Genomic DNA, 14,995 nt, shown 5'->3' on the forward strand with positions numbered 1-14,995 from the left:
AGGGCTTCACTTTTTTTATATAAATTTATTTATTTATGTATTTATTTATTTATTTTTGGCTGCCTTGGGTCTTTCCTGCACGCCGGCTTTCTCTAGTTGCTGCAAGTGGGAGCTACTCTTCGTTGCGGTGCGCGGGCTTCTCATTGCGGTGGCTTCTCTTGTTGTGGAGCACGGGCTCTAGGCGTGCGGGCTTCAGTAGTTGTGGCACTTGGGCTCAATAGTTGTGGCACGTGGGCTCTAGAGCGCAGGCTCAGTAGTTGTGGCGCATGGGCTTAGCTGCGCCGTGGCATGTGGGATCTTTCCGGACCAGGGCTCGAACCCATGTCCCCTGAATTGGCAGGCGGATTCTTAACCACTGCACCACCAGGGAAGTCCCAAGGGCTTTAATTTTATGACAGCATTTTCTGAGAGATCTTTGGAGACTGCCCAGGGCCAGCTTCCCGGCTGGAGAGCCTGCACTTGGTTCACGCTGTGCTGTCAGAGTCTTGAAATTCTTAATAACTGTTGAGCAAGGGGCCCACGTGTCAGTTTGCCGTGGTGGAGCCAGCCCTGCCCCGCCTTGGCCTGCAGAGCCTGCAGAACCCATGGAGAGCAGCTCTTGGCCAGCACAGCGCCTCCAGTGCAGGTTCCTGGGCATTTATCTCCCTGAAGAGTTTCTGGGAGAAGATTCATGGAAACGGCCCATTCACACTCCCAAAGGAGCTGGGAGCTGCAGGAGGTGGTGCGGCACCCCACCAGGGCCCTCCTTCCTCGGCCCACACCTCATGCCCCAATCCCCACAATGCCAGTCCCATTAGGGTCCGCCCGCCTCGGGTTCAAAGACAGGGAGCAAGCTGTTGAGGACAGGACGGCTGCCCAGGGAACCCCTCAGACCACACCCGCGTGCTGTCACCACTGTGGTCAGATGAGCTGGTGCTTGGGCAGCCTTGGCTGCGGTCCCCTTGGGAGACAGTGCTGTATGTGGGCCAGTCTAGGGGGCCCTGGGACAGCACCTGGAGGGGTGCTGGCAATCCTGTTCCCTCCAAGGACGCTCACACTCACATGCTGGAATCCTCTGGACGGCAGGGAACCCACCCGGAAGCCCACCCCCATTCCAGCTCGTTCCCTGGGGGGGCTGCCTCCACCACACCCGCAGAGAGAAGGAGGCCCCCTTTAGGAGGGCCCTAGCCCCAGGGCGGGGGGCAGTATGTCCCCAGGTGGGGGTCAACAGACCAGCTGCACTGCGTGGGAGGAGGGGGCTTGGAGATGGAGGGGTGGGCTGGGACAGGGAGTGCAGAGACCCCAGGGCCCAGCTACGGGGGGGCGGGGCTGGGAGGGGGATTGCAGAGACCCCAGGGCCCAGCTACTGGGGGCTGGGACGGGGAGTGCAGTGACCCCAGGGCCCAGCTACAGGGGGCGCTGGGAGGGGGCGTGCAGTGACCCCAGGGCCCAGCTACCGGGGCTGACTGCCTCCTTCTGACAGGAAGGGGGAGCAGGGCTGAAAGAGTGGGTGGGAGAGAGGTGGGGGCACTGAGCAGGGTAGGGCGGGGAAGCTGAGGAGAGGCCCCTGGGGTGGGGTGGGGTGAGCAGGGGCCAGGCTGCCAGGTGGGAAGCTGTGGAAGACTCTAGAAGGACACCTGGCTGCTGCTCCGTGAAGAAGGGCGGGGAGGCCTGAGGGGAGGTGGGAGGTGAGCACGTGGCTGCGGGGCAGCGGCCCCCCTGGGGAGGCAGCCGTGGGGACCAGAGACCCTGCCCTTGCCCACCGCTACCCCCTGGCTCAGCCACTTGAGTTCACCACGGCTGCAGGGACGCCTGCTCAGCCCACCAGGCCCCACGTGTGGCCTTTACTGCCCCAACAGCCACTCAGCCAGAGAGGGGCGGACAGGCTTCTCCAGCGGGAGTCGGCCCAGGTCCACAGAGGGTGCGAGGGGTTGGAGCCCGGGGGCCCACGGCAGGCAGGGACCCACTGGCTCAGGCGGGAGCCCCGGCAGCTCCCCCAGCCCAGCAGGAGGGGGCGAGTGGGGTGGGGCCCCCTGCCTGCTGTGGGCTGCGCTCCCCTGGGGGGCGATGGCCACACCCGGTCCCCTCGGCCCTGACTCTCCCTGTGGAGGCACCTGACCCCCACGGCTCCCTCTTCCCTCAGTTCCTGGGGTTCCTCTTCAACCCCTTGAACCTGGGCTCGTGGATCAAGGATGAGTGGAGCCTCATCTACGAGACCACCCACGTGAAGGAGCAATGGATCGACCCCCTGATGAGGTGGGCAGTGCAGGGCCCCGACCCGGTGCAGGGGTGTGGGGCGTCCACGCGGGCAGCCAGCCAAAGGCCAGCAGGGCCTGACGGCCAGTGGCTTTAGGACCAGCCGGATCAGGGGGTTGGGAGCTGGCCCCTTCTGCCCTGGAACCCACTGGGTGAGGAGGGCGCTGTGCCGGTGCCACCTTGCTGCAGGGACCCTGCTGGTCCGGGGATGCAGGGGCGGACGTGGGGTGGGGAGCTGAGGTAGCAACAGCCTCCGATGGGCTCCGGCCCACATCTCTTCCCCAGCTGCCCCCAGGGTGCCACTCCTGGGCCTGGCACCCCAGAGCTGCCCTCTGCCTTGCCCTGCCTCTCCCATGGCAGGCTCCGGCCCACGCTGGTTTTGCTGGTACAGGCCAGGACCCCCAGGCAGAGGGCCGGCTCAGTGGTCTCTGGGGAGAGGCCTGCTAGGGCCAGGGTGCAGCTGCCCCCTCCAGCTGTTTCCCTTCTGACGGGGCCGGGGGAGCCACCTCGTCTCGCTGGGACAGGCAGGCAGAGGGCTCTGGCACAAACAGACCCCTGAGGTACCAGCTATGTGTGGGAGGCCCGGGGCCCCGGGAAGGTGGGAGCCCCTCGTGTGGGAGAGGAGGCCCCGGCCCTGGGCAGCGGGGTGTCCCTCAAAGCTGTCCCTTCACCAGGGGGACGTCCTTGTCCCCTCCAGGCTGGACTTGCTGCCCGTCCGCAGGGCTGGGCCTGCGGGGCCCTGCGTCCCTGTCCACCACCCCGTATGCAGCCTTCCCCGCTCGCTCTGTGACCAGCCCCATCACAGACCTGTCCCTTCCCCCACTGCCCCTCCCGATACCCCACTCCCTGTTGGCCCTCAGACATGCCCTTCCTCCCCCTGGTGACCTTGGTCCTCAGGCTGGGGCAGGAGCAGTTCAAACCAAGCTGTCTCCCCAGAGGAGCCCTGCAGGAGGGTCACTGGCCAGGTGGGCAGTGGTGGGCTGGCGTGGAGGCACGGAGGGGGCCCAGACTTTGGGGCAGCCCAGTAGGGCCCTTCTGAAGCCCCTGCCCCGGGGCCCCCCACCTCGAGACTCTGAGACTCTCTCCCCGCCCCGTCCCCCTCTCGAAGCCCAGCTCCCCCTGTCGCTGACACAGCTCCACGGACCTTCCTTTTGAATCACCAGCCTGCTCCCTGCTCCTGGCTTCCTCCCCCTGTGCCACCTGCTGGGGACCAGATTAGCTCCATGGGTCCTCGGAGCCCCCGGATTCCTGCAGCGGGGACCCACCCTGTCCCTATCCTCCCGCCCCCTCCCCCCAGGATGAGGATGCCGCTGGGCCTCCGTCTCCTCCTCCGTGCTAGGGGAGCGCTGGTGCGTGTGGCTCTGGGGTGTGGGGAGCCGGCACCCGTGAGTGAAGGGCGGCTGTTGGTCCCACCGCTACCCACCCCCAGGCAGACCCAAGCTCCTGGGGGGTCCTTCAGGTCCCGAGGGGCTGTTCCCTTGTTGGCGTGCTTAGGAAGTCACCCTACGTGGCCGCTCCCACCTTTGCCTTCAAGGTGGCAGCCGGAGGTCCAGGAGCTGCTCAACCAGTTGACCAATCAGCCCCCTCTTCCAAAGACCAAGGCCAAGCTCACAGAGCCCAAGGAGTTCAACCTGACTGCCCCCAGGCCCCGCGCCATCCCAGTGCCTGAGCCAGTCCCCGTGGTGGCCAAGACCAGACCAGTAAGTGTGGCTGATCGCAGTGGGCTCAGGGTGTCCAGGCAAGGAGAGTGGATCGTGTGGGCCAGTGGGGCTGGGCTCTTCCAGGGCTGAGGGTGCCCGGACCAGAGCAGGAGCATTTGATCACCCTCCCCAGCCCCATCTCACCCCACAGAGAGGGAAGCCCAGCTGACCCAGAGCCTGCCCAGCGGAGTGGGTTCCTGCGCCCCACCTACTGAGGTCTGGTCAGTAGGCGTGGAGTGGAGCTGTTGGCTGCGGGGCGCAGGCCTGTCTTGGCACTTGGCACTCGGAGCCCGCTTTTAACCCTGTGGCAGTGTACCGCTCCCTCCCCACTGTGTATGCGCGTGTGTAGGTCGCGGTCTCTGCTCCTCGGGCTGCGGGGGTGACCTTATCCGCGCCTCAGGGCCTCTGCCTGTCTATCCCATCTGCCTAGGGCCTCTTCCTCTACCTCTCCCTCCCCTGCCTCGCTGACCTCTGTTGGTCAGAATGCTTTGTATTACAAGTAACAGAAAAAAGCAGCTCAGTCTGGCTTAGACAACAGAGAACCAGCTGACTCTCAGGGCTGAAGTAGGATAGGCTTCAGGCATAGTTTGATCAGGGTTCCAGAGCTGCTTCTCTGTGACTCTCTTCACCTAGTCCCTTCCAAGGGTCAACTTTATCTTTGGGCTAACTTCCCTCATTGTAGCAAAACATACAGGCCTCACACCCACACTACATCATCCAGGGCATGAGAGGACATCTGGGGTCCAGAATCCTGTGAAAGTGTGATTAGACCAATTTAGGTTGCATGTCTACCCTTGAACTCCTCACTGTGACTGGGAGTGTAACGTTCTGATCGGCCGTGGGCTCTACGCTGAACATCTGTGATGGACTCGGCTTCCCAGAACCAATCTGGTTCCCCAAAAGAACTAAGCACTACATGGAGGGTAAGGGGATAGTGCTGGGAGGTGCCAAGGTCCCAGACCACTCCCACCACCTGTCAGGTCTCGTTACAGTCTCTGCCCAGAGAGGCCTTCCGTGAACCCCTCGCCTATCAGGTATCTCTTAATTTCCTTCTCATTGACCCAGATCCTTTTCTTCATGGCATCAATTAGATTTTAGAGTTGTTTAGTAATTTGTGGGTCTATTTATTATCTGTCTCTTTTATCAGACCACCTCCATCTTATTTTTCCCATACCCCCAGTGCCTAGCACAGTCCTGGCTCAGAGCAGACCCTTGGAAAATATCTGTCGGATGGATGGATGGATGGATGTGTGGATGGGTGGGTAGGTGGGAGAATGGATGAGTGGGTGGGTGGACAAATGGATGGATGAGTGGATGATGGATGGATGAATAGATGGGTGTGTAGATGGGTTTATGGGTGGACGGTGGATGGGTGGGTGGTTGGGTGAGTAGGTGGGTGGGTGATGGATGGATGGTGGGTAGGTGAGTGGATGGGTGATCACATGGATGGATGGATGGGCCTTGTTGCTGAGCAACCCCACAGTTACCCAATCTGTGGGAGCCTCAGCGTTTCTGACCCCAGGTCCTCTGGTCTAAGCGTGTTTACCTCATGTCATTTTACCACCTGCATCTCTCTCTCTCTCTGCCTGGCCCCTTCCCATCCCCTGCCCTGCTCCTTAGCTGCACGAGCTATGAGATATTGGTGGACCGTCTCCTTCCGTGGGGTCCACAGATGGCTGTGCTGGAACCATAAGCTCGTTCCCTCCACACTCCCTGCCCTGCTTCATGCCCAGGACCCTCTTCGCCTCCTGGGTTAAGAGCTCACTCCAGGTCACTCATTCAACAAACGTGTCTGGATGCCCAGTATGTGCCAGGCACTGTGCCTTCATGGAGCATGTGTTCCAGTGAAAAAAAGGATAAGTAAAATGTAAGGTGTGTTAGCTGGTGAAAAATGCCGAGGAGAAAAAATACTTCAGGGAAAGGAGATGAGAAGTGTTGGAGGGGCTGCATGGAGTTCTGGACGGCACGGCCAGGAAAGCCCTCCTGAGAAGCACCGTGGGGTAAAGAACGAGAAGTGAGCAAATGAGTCATGGATTTGTCTGGGGGAAGAACATATCAGACAGAGCAAAGCCTGTGCAAAGGCCCTGGGGCAGTGCCATCCCTCCCCCAAGGGTCAGGGGGCAGCCAGGAAGGGAAGGAGGGGATGGGAGGGGAGGTGTTCAGGGGGCAGAGAGACAGGATATGGGCTCACAGGGTCCCTCTGGCTGTGGTGGCCAAGGAGGGAGGTGAGGGGTGGCCTTGAAGCAGGTGGGCAGTTTTTGAGGTGGACGTGGCTGTGAGAGCCCGAGAGGGGTTGAGGAGGGCACCGAGGAGGACCCCAAGGCCTCGATGTGGGCCAGGGATGGACAGCAGTCAGGGTCAGCAAGGCTGGGGGAGGGGAGGGTTTTGGGGCAGAGAGGGTTTCAGGTTTAGAGATGATGAGTTTCCTACGAACATTAGACGTGCAGGGGAGGGGACACGGAGTTAGGAGTCTGGAGTTCAGGGGTTTCCAGCCGGGCTCTGCCCCACCCACGCTGTGGACACTGCTCCCCTCCAGGAGCCACCCTGCTGTCTCAGTGTTACTGCTGCAGCCCCTCCCCCTCACAAGCCGCTCACTTTTCTGGGGTCCGTGACACTCCCCCAGCCCTACCTGTCCCTCCAGCGTCTGCTGGGCCTGGGCCCTGTGCTTGGCCACCTTCCTTCCTGCTGCTGGCGTGGCGTCCCCCCCTCTCCTCCGCGGGTGACCACCGGCCCTGCTCCTCCTGGCGAGAGCACCACCGTCCGCCCTCCTGGCCCTGGCACCTTCCTTCACCCACATCTAGCGGGCACTTCTACTCACCCCTCCAAAGTGCCGCGGCTCACCAAGGGCTCTTCCTTCCACCGCGCCGCCAGGTCCGCAGGAGCACCTACCGGCCGCCCAAGGAGCAGCGGCTCCTGGAGACGACCAAGAGATACAATCGCCGCAAGGCTGAGGTGGGCCCCCTGTACGAGGAGACTCCTGTGCGGGCGTCAGGGGCGAAAGGCAGCTGGGGAGGAGGCGAGGGGCGGGGGCGGGGCTGGCCCGTGCCTTTGCGGCCCGGGGCTCCCGCGGGGGCCGGCGGGCTGGAGCGGCCTGTCTCTGTGCGCAGGAGCTGCTTCTGCGGGCCAGCGTCGAGGAGATGCGGTGCGCGCGGCCCAGCCCCCGCGGGGAGCCCCCGGTGGAGGTAACGCCAGCACACCCACAGCCTGGCCGGTCTTCCCGGCGGCCTCCTCTCACATCATAGACACGTCCCTCCCCGTGCCACGGCCGCGGCCACACTTCGAGGGCCACGCAGGGGCGGGGCCCAGCGCCGCCAGGCTGAGTGCGGCCGAGCGGGCAGGTGCATCGTCTCCTTCCCTGGGTGTCTCCAGAGTTTCCATCCTGAGCACTTAGTGTTTCTGTGAGGAAAACCCCAGGGTGCGTTTGTCAATAAGGAAAGTCAGGGAGCAGGATAGGGAGGGCCCATTCTGGGTGGATGCTGAGCGAGGCTCACGCAGGAGGAGCCGCCCGGCCCCGCCCCCCCGCCCTGGCCCCATCTGGGCGGCGGCGGACGGGGCGAGGTGAGCCCCCCAAGCAGTTGGGGCAGCCCAGGAGAGTGGGCACCCCACATAGGAGCAGCAGGCCCCAGGGTGTGATGGCTGAGGTGCTGCGGTGGGGAGCTCTACCCGCTGCTCGCCCACCGTGGATGTGGTGCCCACCCTGAGAGTGTCTGCAGAGCAGCAGCGGCCTGGGCAGGGAGCAGCCCAGGGAAGGTACTGGGGGCCAGCCCCGGGGGCAGTGGAGGAGAAACCCCTGAGCCCAGAGGCTCCAGCCCCCCGACTAGGAGCTGCGGTCCCCAGCCCGGCAGGCTCTGCACCTTCCCTGCCCCTGCCTGGGTGGCTGGACGGCCTTGGAGGACAAAGGTGCTGCGGGGGACCCAGTGCAGGGGGCGGGCTGGGCTGGAAGCGTGGGTGGGCGGCTGGAGTTAGGACAGAGGGGAGTGGGCCAGGCCTCCCAGGGCTGCAGGGCCCCCCCGCTCAGCCGGGGTGTGTTTGGGGGCACCTTGTGGGCACAGGTGCCAAGTCCTGACCCCCATAGGACTCCAAGACGAAGCTGCGGCTCCGATTTCCACCTCGAATCCTCAAGGCTCCGAAACTGACCTTCTACAGGGTGAGCGGTGCCCCTGACTGTCGGCTCGGGGCCTTGGCTCCAGGCCCCGCCCCGCCCCCTGGGGCCCACCTCCGGGCCTGTTCCCCTGAGGACAGCCCCGCCCTTGAGGCAGAAGGAAGCGCTGGGGAGGCGGCGGAAGGGCAGAGGGGCACTTGCTGCTCCGAGGCTCCCCTCCCCCATCACAGCCGGCCCCTACTCTCTCCTGCAGCCCAACGATGACTCCCCGGTCAAGCTGAACACTGCTGCCATCCTGCGAGAAGGGGCCTTATACCAGCGGCAGGTGGAGAGAGAGCTGCAGAGGTGGGGTGGCAGCTCCTTGGCCTCCCCTCCCCTCCGGGAGTGCAAGAGGGGCCGGCGCCTGGCAGCTGCAGTCCTGCAGAGGCGGCTTTGGGTGGGGGGCACCCAAGCAGGCCAGTGTCAGGGTCACAGCTGCATCGTAGGAAGACAGTCTGCACTCAGTGAGGGAGATGGACTGGGTAGGAGGAGGCTTAGCAGAAGCCTGGCCCACCCCAAAGTCCCCTGAGGGGTCACCTTCTCCTGGGATCCCTTTCTGATGCTCCCTCCCCTACCAGCAGGGCTGCAGACCCCTGCACTTACCCCAAGAGTTGGGCTGCGGGTGGGAGCTTGGGTGGCTGACCAGATGGATGAGAGGATGGACAGACGCACAGGTGGACAAGAGGGTGGCGGATGGACGGACAGGTGGGCAGGGGTGGCGGATGGACAGACAGGTGGGTCACACACGAGTGGATGCGGGCTGGAGATGTGGCTGGAGGGCGGACGCACAGGACCGGGACGGGTGGACAGTGCGTGGAGCGGGTGGCTGGTGTTGGTAGAGGGCGGCCCACGCCTGTGAAGGCCACTGCCCCCAGGGGAACTGTGGCCTCCTGGTGGCCCATGCAGCGCCACCACAGGAGACCCCCAGCCCCGCCTCTCGCCTTCTCTCCCCAGGGTGGATAAGCTCATGGACGGGGCCGGGGACCTCTCCGAGTTCCTCAAGTGGCAGAGGAAGATACAGGCGAAGGACCTGGAGGAACAGCTGGCCGCAGGCGAGTGCCGGCGGCTGCAGGGGAAGCTCAGCCACGAGGAGGCCGTCCTGGCACGGCAGCAGGTGGTGCAGGAGAAGAAGCAGAAGGCCGACCAGAAGAAGGAGGAGGTGACGGGCAGGCCGGGGTGGCTGGGGCCTGGGCCGGCTGTTCCTGTGGTTGCCGCCCCCAGGCATTTCCTTCTAAAACCCACAGAGTCGAGGTGCTTCCTCTGGCCCCATCTCACCAGGTGGGGCTTCTGGAAGCATCTGGGGTCAGCTGGCCTGCGTGGACTGTCTGGCCAGCACTTCTGGTCCAGACTGCCCCCCCGCCCCCACTAGCACGGTCAGTTGGTCCGCACATCCACGTGTGAGGGAGGACCTGAGGTCTGGCAGAAACTTCCAGAAGGCCAGCATGTTTGCATAAGATGCGAGAGGGTCTGTGGACACCCACGTTTCCACTTCAGATGCTCTGGACGTCAGTCCTGCCCTTCCTCCTCCTAGGACGGACGTCCTGGCCGGGGCCTCCCTGCCTGTGTCCCTTCCAGTGGGCCTGGCGGCGGCCCAGATGAGGCGGGAGCCTGCAGGGCCCAGAGGCCCAGCCGTAGCCCCCTCTCCTTAGCCGTGTGCCACTGAGGGCCGCCCGTCGGCAGATGTGCCCCAGGTCCCCGAGAATTACTTCTCCCGGCAGACGCGTCTGTATCTGCTCTTCGTGTTAGGGTTGGTTTTCCTTCCTTTTTAGCTCACTTCTTAAAAATACAAAGTCAAAACAATATGACACGTAGCCTCAGAGAAGTCTTACTTCTTGTAAGTCTGTAACTTACAGCCCATTTCCACCTCCACCCCAAGTCCTTATTTTCATGAATTTCTGTCTTTCCTTCCAAGCAAGTATACACACTTCTTGTTTCCCCTTTCCTTAACATAGACTGTCCCAGCCTGCTTTACCGGCAATGGATAATGTGCAAGTTCTTCCTCTTTGTGGAGGTGGCTTTTCGAGGCCCACTGCTAGAGGAGGGACTGCTCCGTCAGAGTAGCTGATGTGGAGGTTCTGTCTTGTTCTTGTGGCTGTTGTTGTTGGGGGTTTTGAGGTCTTACCAGAGATGCCACATCACCTTCCCTGGGCAGGAACTTCAAGGCCCCAGCACCGGGGGAAGGGGCCCAACCCCCCTGACCCACCCACAGAGGTTACTGTACTGAGTTCAGGAATTTTTGCCAGTCTCAGAGGTGAGAAATAATATCTCAGTATAGCTCTGATTTGCATTGCATCTATGAAACGTGAATTTGAGGATGTTTCCATATCAGAGCCACTTCTGTGTCTTTTTCTGTGAACTGTCTGTTCGTGTCTTTTGTCATTTTCTTTTCTTTTTTTCCCCCAGTTTTATTGGGGTATCATAGACAAGTAAAATTTGTATATATATTTAATGTGTATAATATGATATTTTGATATACAGATACATCGTGGGGTGATCGCCACAATCAAGCTAATTAACACATAGTTACTTTTTTGTGCATGTGGTGAGAACACTGAGATCTACTGTCTTAGCAAATTTAAAGTGTACAAAACATTATCGTTAACTCTAGTCACCATGCTGTACGTTAGGTCCCTAAAACTTATTCATCTTCTAACTAAAAGCTTTGACCTTTTGACCAACATCTCCCCATCCCCCTCACCCCCCAAGCCCCTGGTAACTACCATTCTACTCTTTGTTATTATGAGTTCAACATTTTTAGATTCCTGCAGAAGTGAGATGAGACAGTATTTGTCTCTTTGCGGCTGGCTTATTTCACCCAGCATAACGTCCTCCGGGTTCACACGTGTTGCCACAAATGGCAGGATTTCCTCCTTTTTTAAGGCGGAATAATATTCCATTATGTACGTATAGCACATTTTCTTGATCCATTCATCTATCGATGGACACTTAGGTTGTTTCCGTATCTTGGCTACCATGAATAATACGGCAGTGAACATAGGAATGCAGATGTCTCTTCAACACAGTGATTTCATTTCCTTCAGATGTACCTCCAGAAGTGGGATTACTGGGTCATACGGAAGTTCCATTTTTTATGTTTTGAGGGACCTCCATACTGGTTTCCATAGTGGCTGCCCCAATTTACATTCCCACCAACAGTGCACAGGGTCCCTTTTCTCCATATCTTTGCCAACGTTTGCTATCTTTTGACGTTTTATGCTGGCCGTCCTAACAGGTGTGAGGTGATAGCTCGTTGTCACTTTGATTTGCATTTCCCTGATGATTAGCGATGTGGAGCATCTTTTCGTAGACCTGTTGGCTGTTTGTATGTCTTCTTTGGAAAAATGTTTGTTCATGTCCTTGGCCCATTTTTAAAATCAGGTTACGTTATTTTATTTTATTTTGCTATCGAGTTGTGCGAGTACCTTATATATTTTGGACATTAACCCCTTATTGGATATAGGATTTACAAATATTTTCTCCCATTCCGTAGGTTGCCTTTTTATTTTGTTGACTGTTTCCTTTGCTATGCAGAAACTTTTTCATTTGTGTAGTCCCACTTGTGCTTTTGGTATCAAATCAAAAGTAAATAAATAATCGCCAAGACCAAGGCCAAGAAGCTCTTCCCCTATGTTTTCTTCTAGGAGTCTTACGGTCTCAGGTCTTACATTTAAGCCTTTGACCCATTTTGAGTTGATTCTTGTGTGTGGTGTAAGATAGGGGCTCAGTTTCATTCTTTTGGGTCTGTATATCTGGCTCTTCCAACAACATTTATTGAAGAGACTATCCTTTCCCCATTGAGTTTTCTTGGTGCCTTGGTCAATGATTAGTTGACCATCTCCATTTTCTGTTGAGCTTAGAGTTCTTTATATATTAAGGAAAGTAACCCTTTAACTATAGTATGTTGTTACAGATTATTTTGTTCCAAGTACTCATTTGGCTGTGCTTAAATGATGTATTTTTGCCATGTAAATGTAATTTTCATGTCATCAAACTTATCAGTCTTTTCTTTCATTGTATCTGGATTTTGAATAATTAGGAAGGTTTTTCCCATACCCATGTTATACAAGAGTTCACGCGTGTTTTCTTCTAGTATTTCTGTGGTTTCATTTTTACATCTGGATCTCTATCCACTTGAAGTTTATTCTTGTACACGGTGCGAGATCTGGATCCACTTTTATCGTTTTCAGATGGCCAGCCGGTTGGGTCTTCCAATCCATGAATGCGCTACGTCTCTCCATTTATTTAAATCTTTTATTTCCTTCATCTGGTTATTTAGGTTTCCGTATGTAAGTCCTTTACAAGTTTTGTGAGATTTGCACCGAAGTATTTCTTTTATTGTTTTCGAGTGGTTGTAAATGGTGCTGTATTTTTAATTTTGGTGGCCATGTGTTCAATCCTAGTAGGTAAAAATGCGATTGGTTTTGTGTGTTGTTTTTGTGTCCTGTGACCTTGCTGAACTCCCTTATTAGTTTTCTAGGACAAACAAGGAATTTAGTTGTAGATTCCTTGGGGTTTTCTCCGTAGACAATCACGTAATCTGTAAATAAGAACAGTTTTATCTCTTCCTTTCTGATCTGCCTGTTTATTTCCTCTTCTGCCTATTGCACTGGCTAGAACATTTGTGCCTAGATCACCATCTTGGCGGAAATCAGCCTTTCACCATTAAGTGTAATGTTAGATGGAGGTTTTTCTGTATGTGCTCTTTATTAAGTTGATGAAGTTCCCCCCATTCCTATTATTCTGAAAGTTTTTATCAGGAAATTCTGCCAGATGCTTCTCTGCATCAGCTGATACGGTCATGTGATTTTTCTTCTTTAGCCTGTTAATATGGTGGATTACACTGACTGAATTTCACATACTGAATCAGCTTTGCATCCCTAGAATAAACCCCGCTTGATTACGGTGTATAATTCTTTTTATATATGTTGAATTCTATTTGCTACTATTTTGATTTTCTTAAAGTTGTTCTTGCACATAGTTTCATAAGGGGTGTTAGTCCGTAGTTTTCTTTTTTGTAATGTCTTTTGTCTGGTTTTGGTATCAGGTAATTCTAGCTTCATAAAATGAATTTGGAAACATTTCCTCCTCTTATTTTCTAGGAAAGATTGTGTAGAATTGGTATTAATTCTTTGAACATTTGGTAGGATTCTCTAGTGAAATCGTCTAGGCTTGGAGGTTTCTTTTCTGACTTTTCTAAATTAAATATTCAACTTCCTTACAAGTTATAGGGTTATTCAAATGATCTGTTTCATATTGGGTAAGTTGTAGTTTGTATTTTTTGAGGAATGGGTCCATTTCACTAAGTTTCCAAATTCATGTATGTAGAGTTGTTTGTAATATTCTATTACCATTCTTTTTTATTTTTTTAATTTTTAAAAATTAATCATTTATTTTTTATTTATTTTTATCTGCATTGGGTCTTAGTTGCTGCATGTGGGTTTTCTCTAGTTGTGATGAGCGGGGGCTACTCTTCGTTGCGGTGCACGGGCTTCTCATTGTGGTGGCTTCTCTTGTTGCGGATCACGGGCTCTAGGCGCGCAGGCTTCGGTAGTTGTGGCTCGTGGGCTTAGTTGCAACACAGCATGTGGGATCTTCCCGGACCAGGGCTCGAACCTGTGTCCCCTGCATTGGCAGGCGGATTCTTAACCACTGCGCCACCAGGGAAGCCCTACCATCCTCTTTTATGTCTGTAGGGTCTAAAGTGTTTCATTCTTGAATATTGGTGATTTATGTTTTTTCATTTTTTTCTATTAGAATTGCTAGAGATTTGTCAATTTCATTGATCTTTTCAAAAAACCAGCTTCTTGTTTCATTGATTTTTCTCTACTGTTTTTCAATGTTACTGACTTCTGCTCTTTATTATTTCCTCCCTTCTGCTTGCTTTGAGTTTATTTTGTTCTTCTTTTTCTAGGTTCTTGAGATGGGATTTAGATTACTGACATGAGACGTTTCTGCTTTTCTATTGTAAACTCTCAGTGTTACACATTTCCCTTTATTTGTTGCTTTAGCTGTGTCCACAAACTTTGATATGTTGTATTTCATTTTCACGCAGTTCAGTGTACTTTTTCATTTCACTTGAGATTTTCTCTTTGACCCATGGATTATTTAGAAGTATGTTGTTTAGTTTCCAAGCATTTGGAGATTTTCCTGTTATCTTTGATCATTGATTTCTAGTTGATTCCATTGTGGTTGTTGAACATACTCTGCTCTATTTATTTTAAATTGGTTGAGATTTTTTCGTAATTGCTTGTTGCATTTTTATGAGGGCTTCTTTACAAATCATTGTCAAATCTAGCATCTGTGATCTCAGTGCTAAGATCAGAGCTCAGTGCTCTACTGATTGTGTCTTCTTTCAGTTGGAGATCATCCTGGCTTTCGGTATGGTGAGTGATTTCCGATTGAAACCTGGACATTCTAGGTATTATGTTACAGGACTGTGGATGTTACTTAAGCCTTCTGTCTGAGCAACCTCTCTCTGACGCTGCTCTGGCAGGGGAAGGGGGACACCGCCACATTACTGCCAGGTGGGCTTAGCAACCCACCGTCCCCACGTGGCCTCTGTTGACCCCTGAGAGGGGGCCCCTGATGATTTGTGGGTAAGGGCTCCAGCTAGACCTCCATCAATAAATACCCCCCCTGACTGGGAGAGGGAGGAGTACCTTATAACTGCCCCCCACGTGGCCTCCACTGTCACGTGGCAAGCATGGAGGTGAGAGTCCTCACTCTGCACTAAGCCTCCTCTGACACCACCTTAGTGGGGATGGGGAGGGACCCTTGTTCCCGCGGGTGGGGGTGGACACCAGGTTGCCACAAGCTCTCCTCTGACACCACTGACAGCCGGGGGCAGGTCCCAGCTCAGGCTCCTCTGTGCCACCTCCCCGTGATCTGGGGAGGGCAGAAGTCTTGCGCTCACTCAGCC

At 55.8% G+C, this 14,995-nt stretch overlaps 1 protein-coding gene and 1 long non-coding RNA gene across 7 annotated transcripts in view; one reads left to right on the forward strand and one right to left on the reverse strand.

Annotated features, from left to right (window-relative positions):
• The window catches only part of CFAP99 (cilia and flagella associated protein 99), a 40,548-nt gene that overhangs the window by 15,667 nt on the left and 9,886 nt on the right, over positions 1–14,995 (forward strand). For 5 of the 6 annotated variants that reach the window (XM_067734879.1, XM_067734880.1, XM_067734881.1 and 2 more), the window contains 7 exons: positions 2,123–2,235; positions 3,770–3,935; positions 6,807–6,887; positions 7,043–7,117; positions 8,011–8,082; positions 8,291–8,382; positions 9,031–9,235. In XM_067734879.1, the coding sequence (XP_067590980.1) occupies positions 2,123–2,235; positions 3,770–3,935; positions 6,807–6,887; positions 7,043–7,117; positions 8,011–8,082; positions 8,291–8,382; positions 9,031–9,235 (804 nt within the window). The remainder of the gene's footprint in view (positions 1–2,122; positions 2,236–3,769; positions 3,936–6,806; positions 6,888–7,042; positions 7,118–8,010; positions 8,083–8,290; positions 8,383–9,030; positions 9,236–14,995) is intronic. The other variant, XM_067734885.1, reaches the window with a different exon arrangement.
• LOC137223337 (uncharacterized) lies at positions 11–7,264 on the reverse strand. Its single transcript, XR_010942811.1, has 2 exons — positions 6,754–7,264; positions 11–501 (listed from the first exon to the last, which is right to left on the reverse strand). It is a non-coding gene; the product is annotated as an uncharacterized lncRNA (long non-coding RNA).

The sequence above is a fragment of the Pseudorca crassidens genome, chromosome 4 (assembly GCF_039906515.1).
Source record: "Pseudorca crassidens isolate mPseCra1 chromosome 4, mPseCra1.hap1, whole genome shotgun sequence".
NCBI lineage: Eukaryota > Metazoa > Chordata > Mammalia > Artiodactyla > Delphinidae > Pseudorca > Pseudorca crassidens.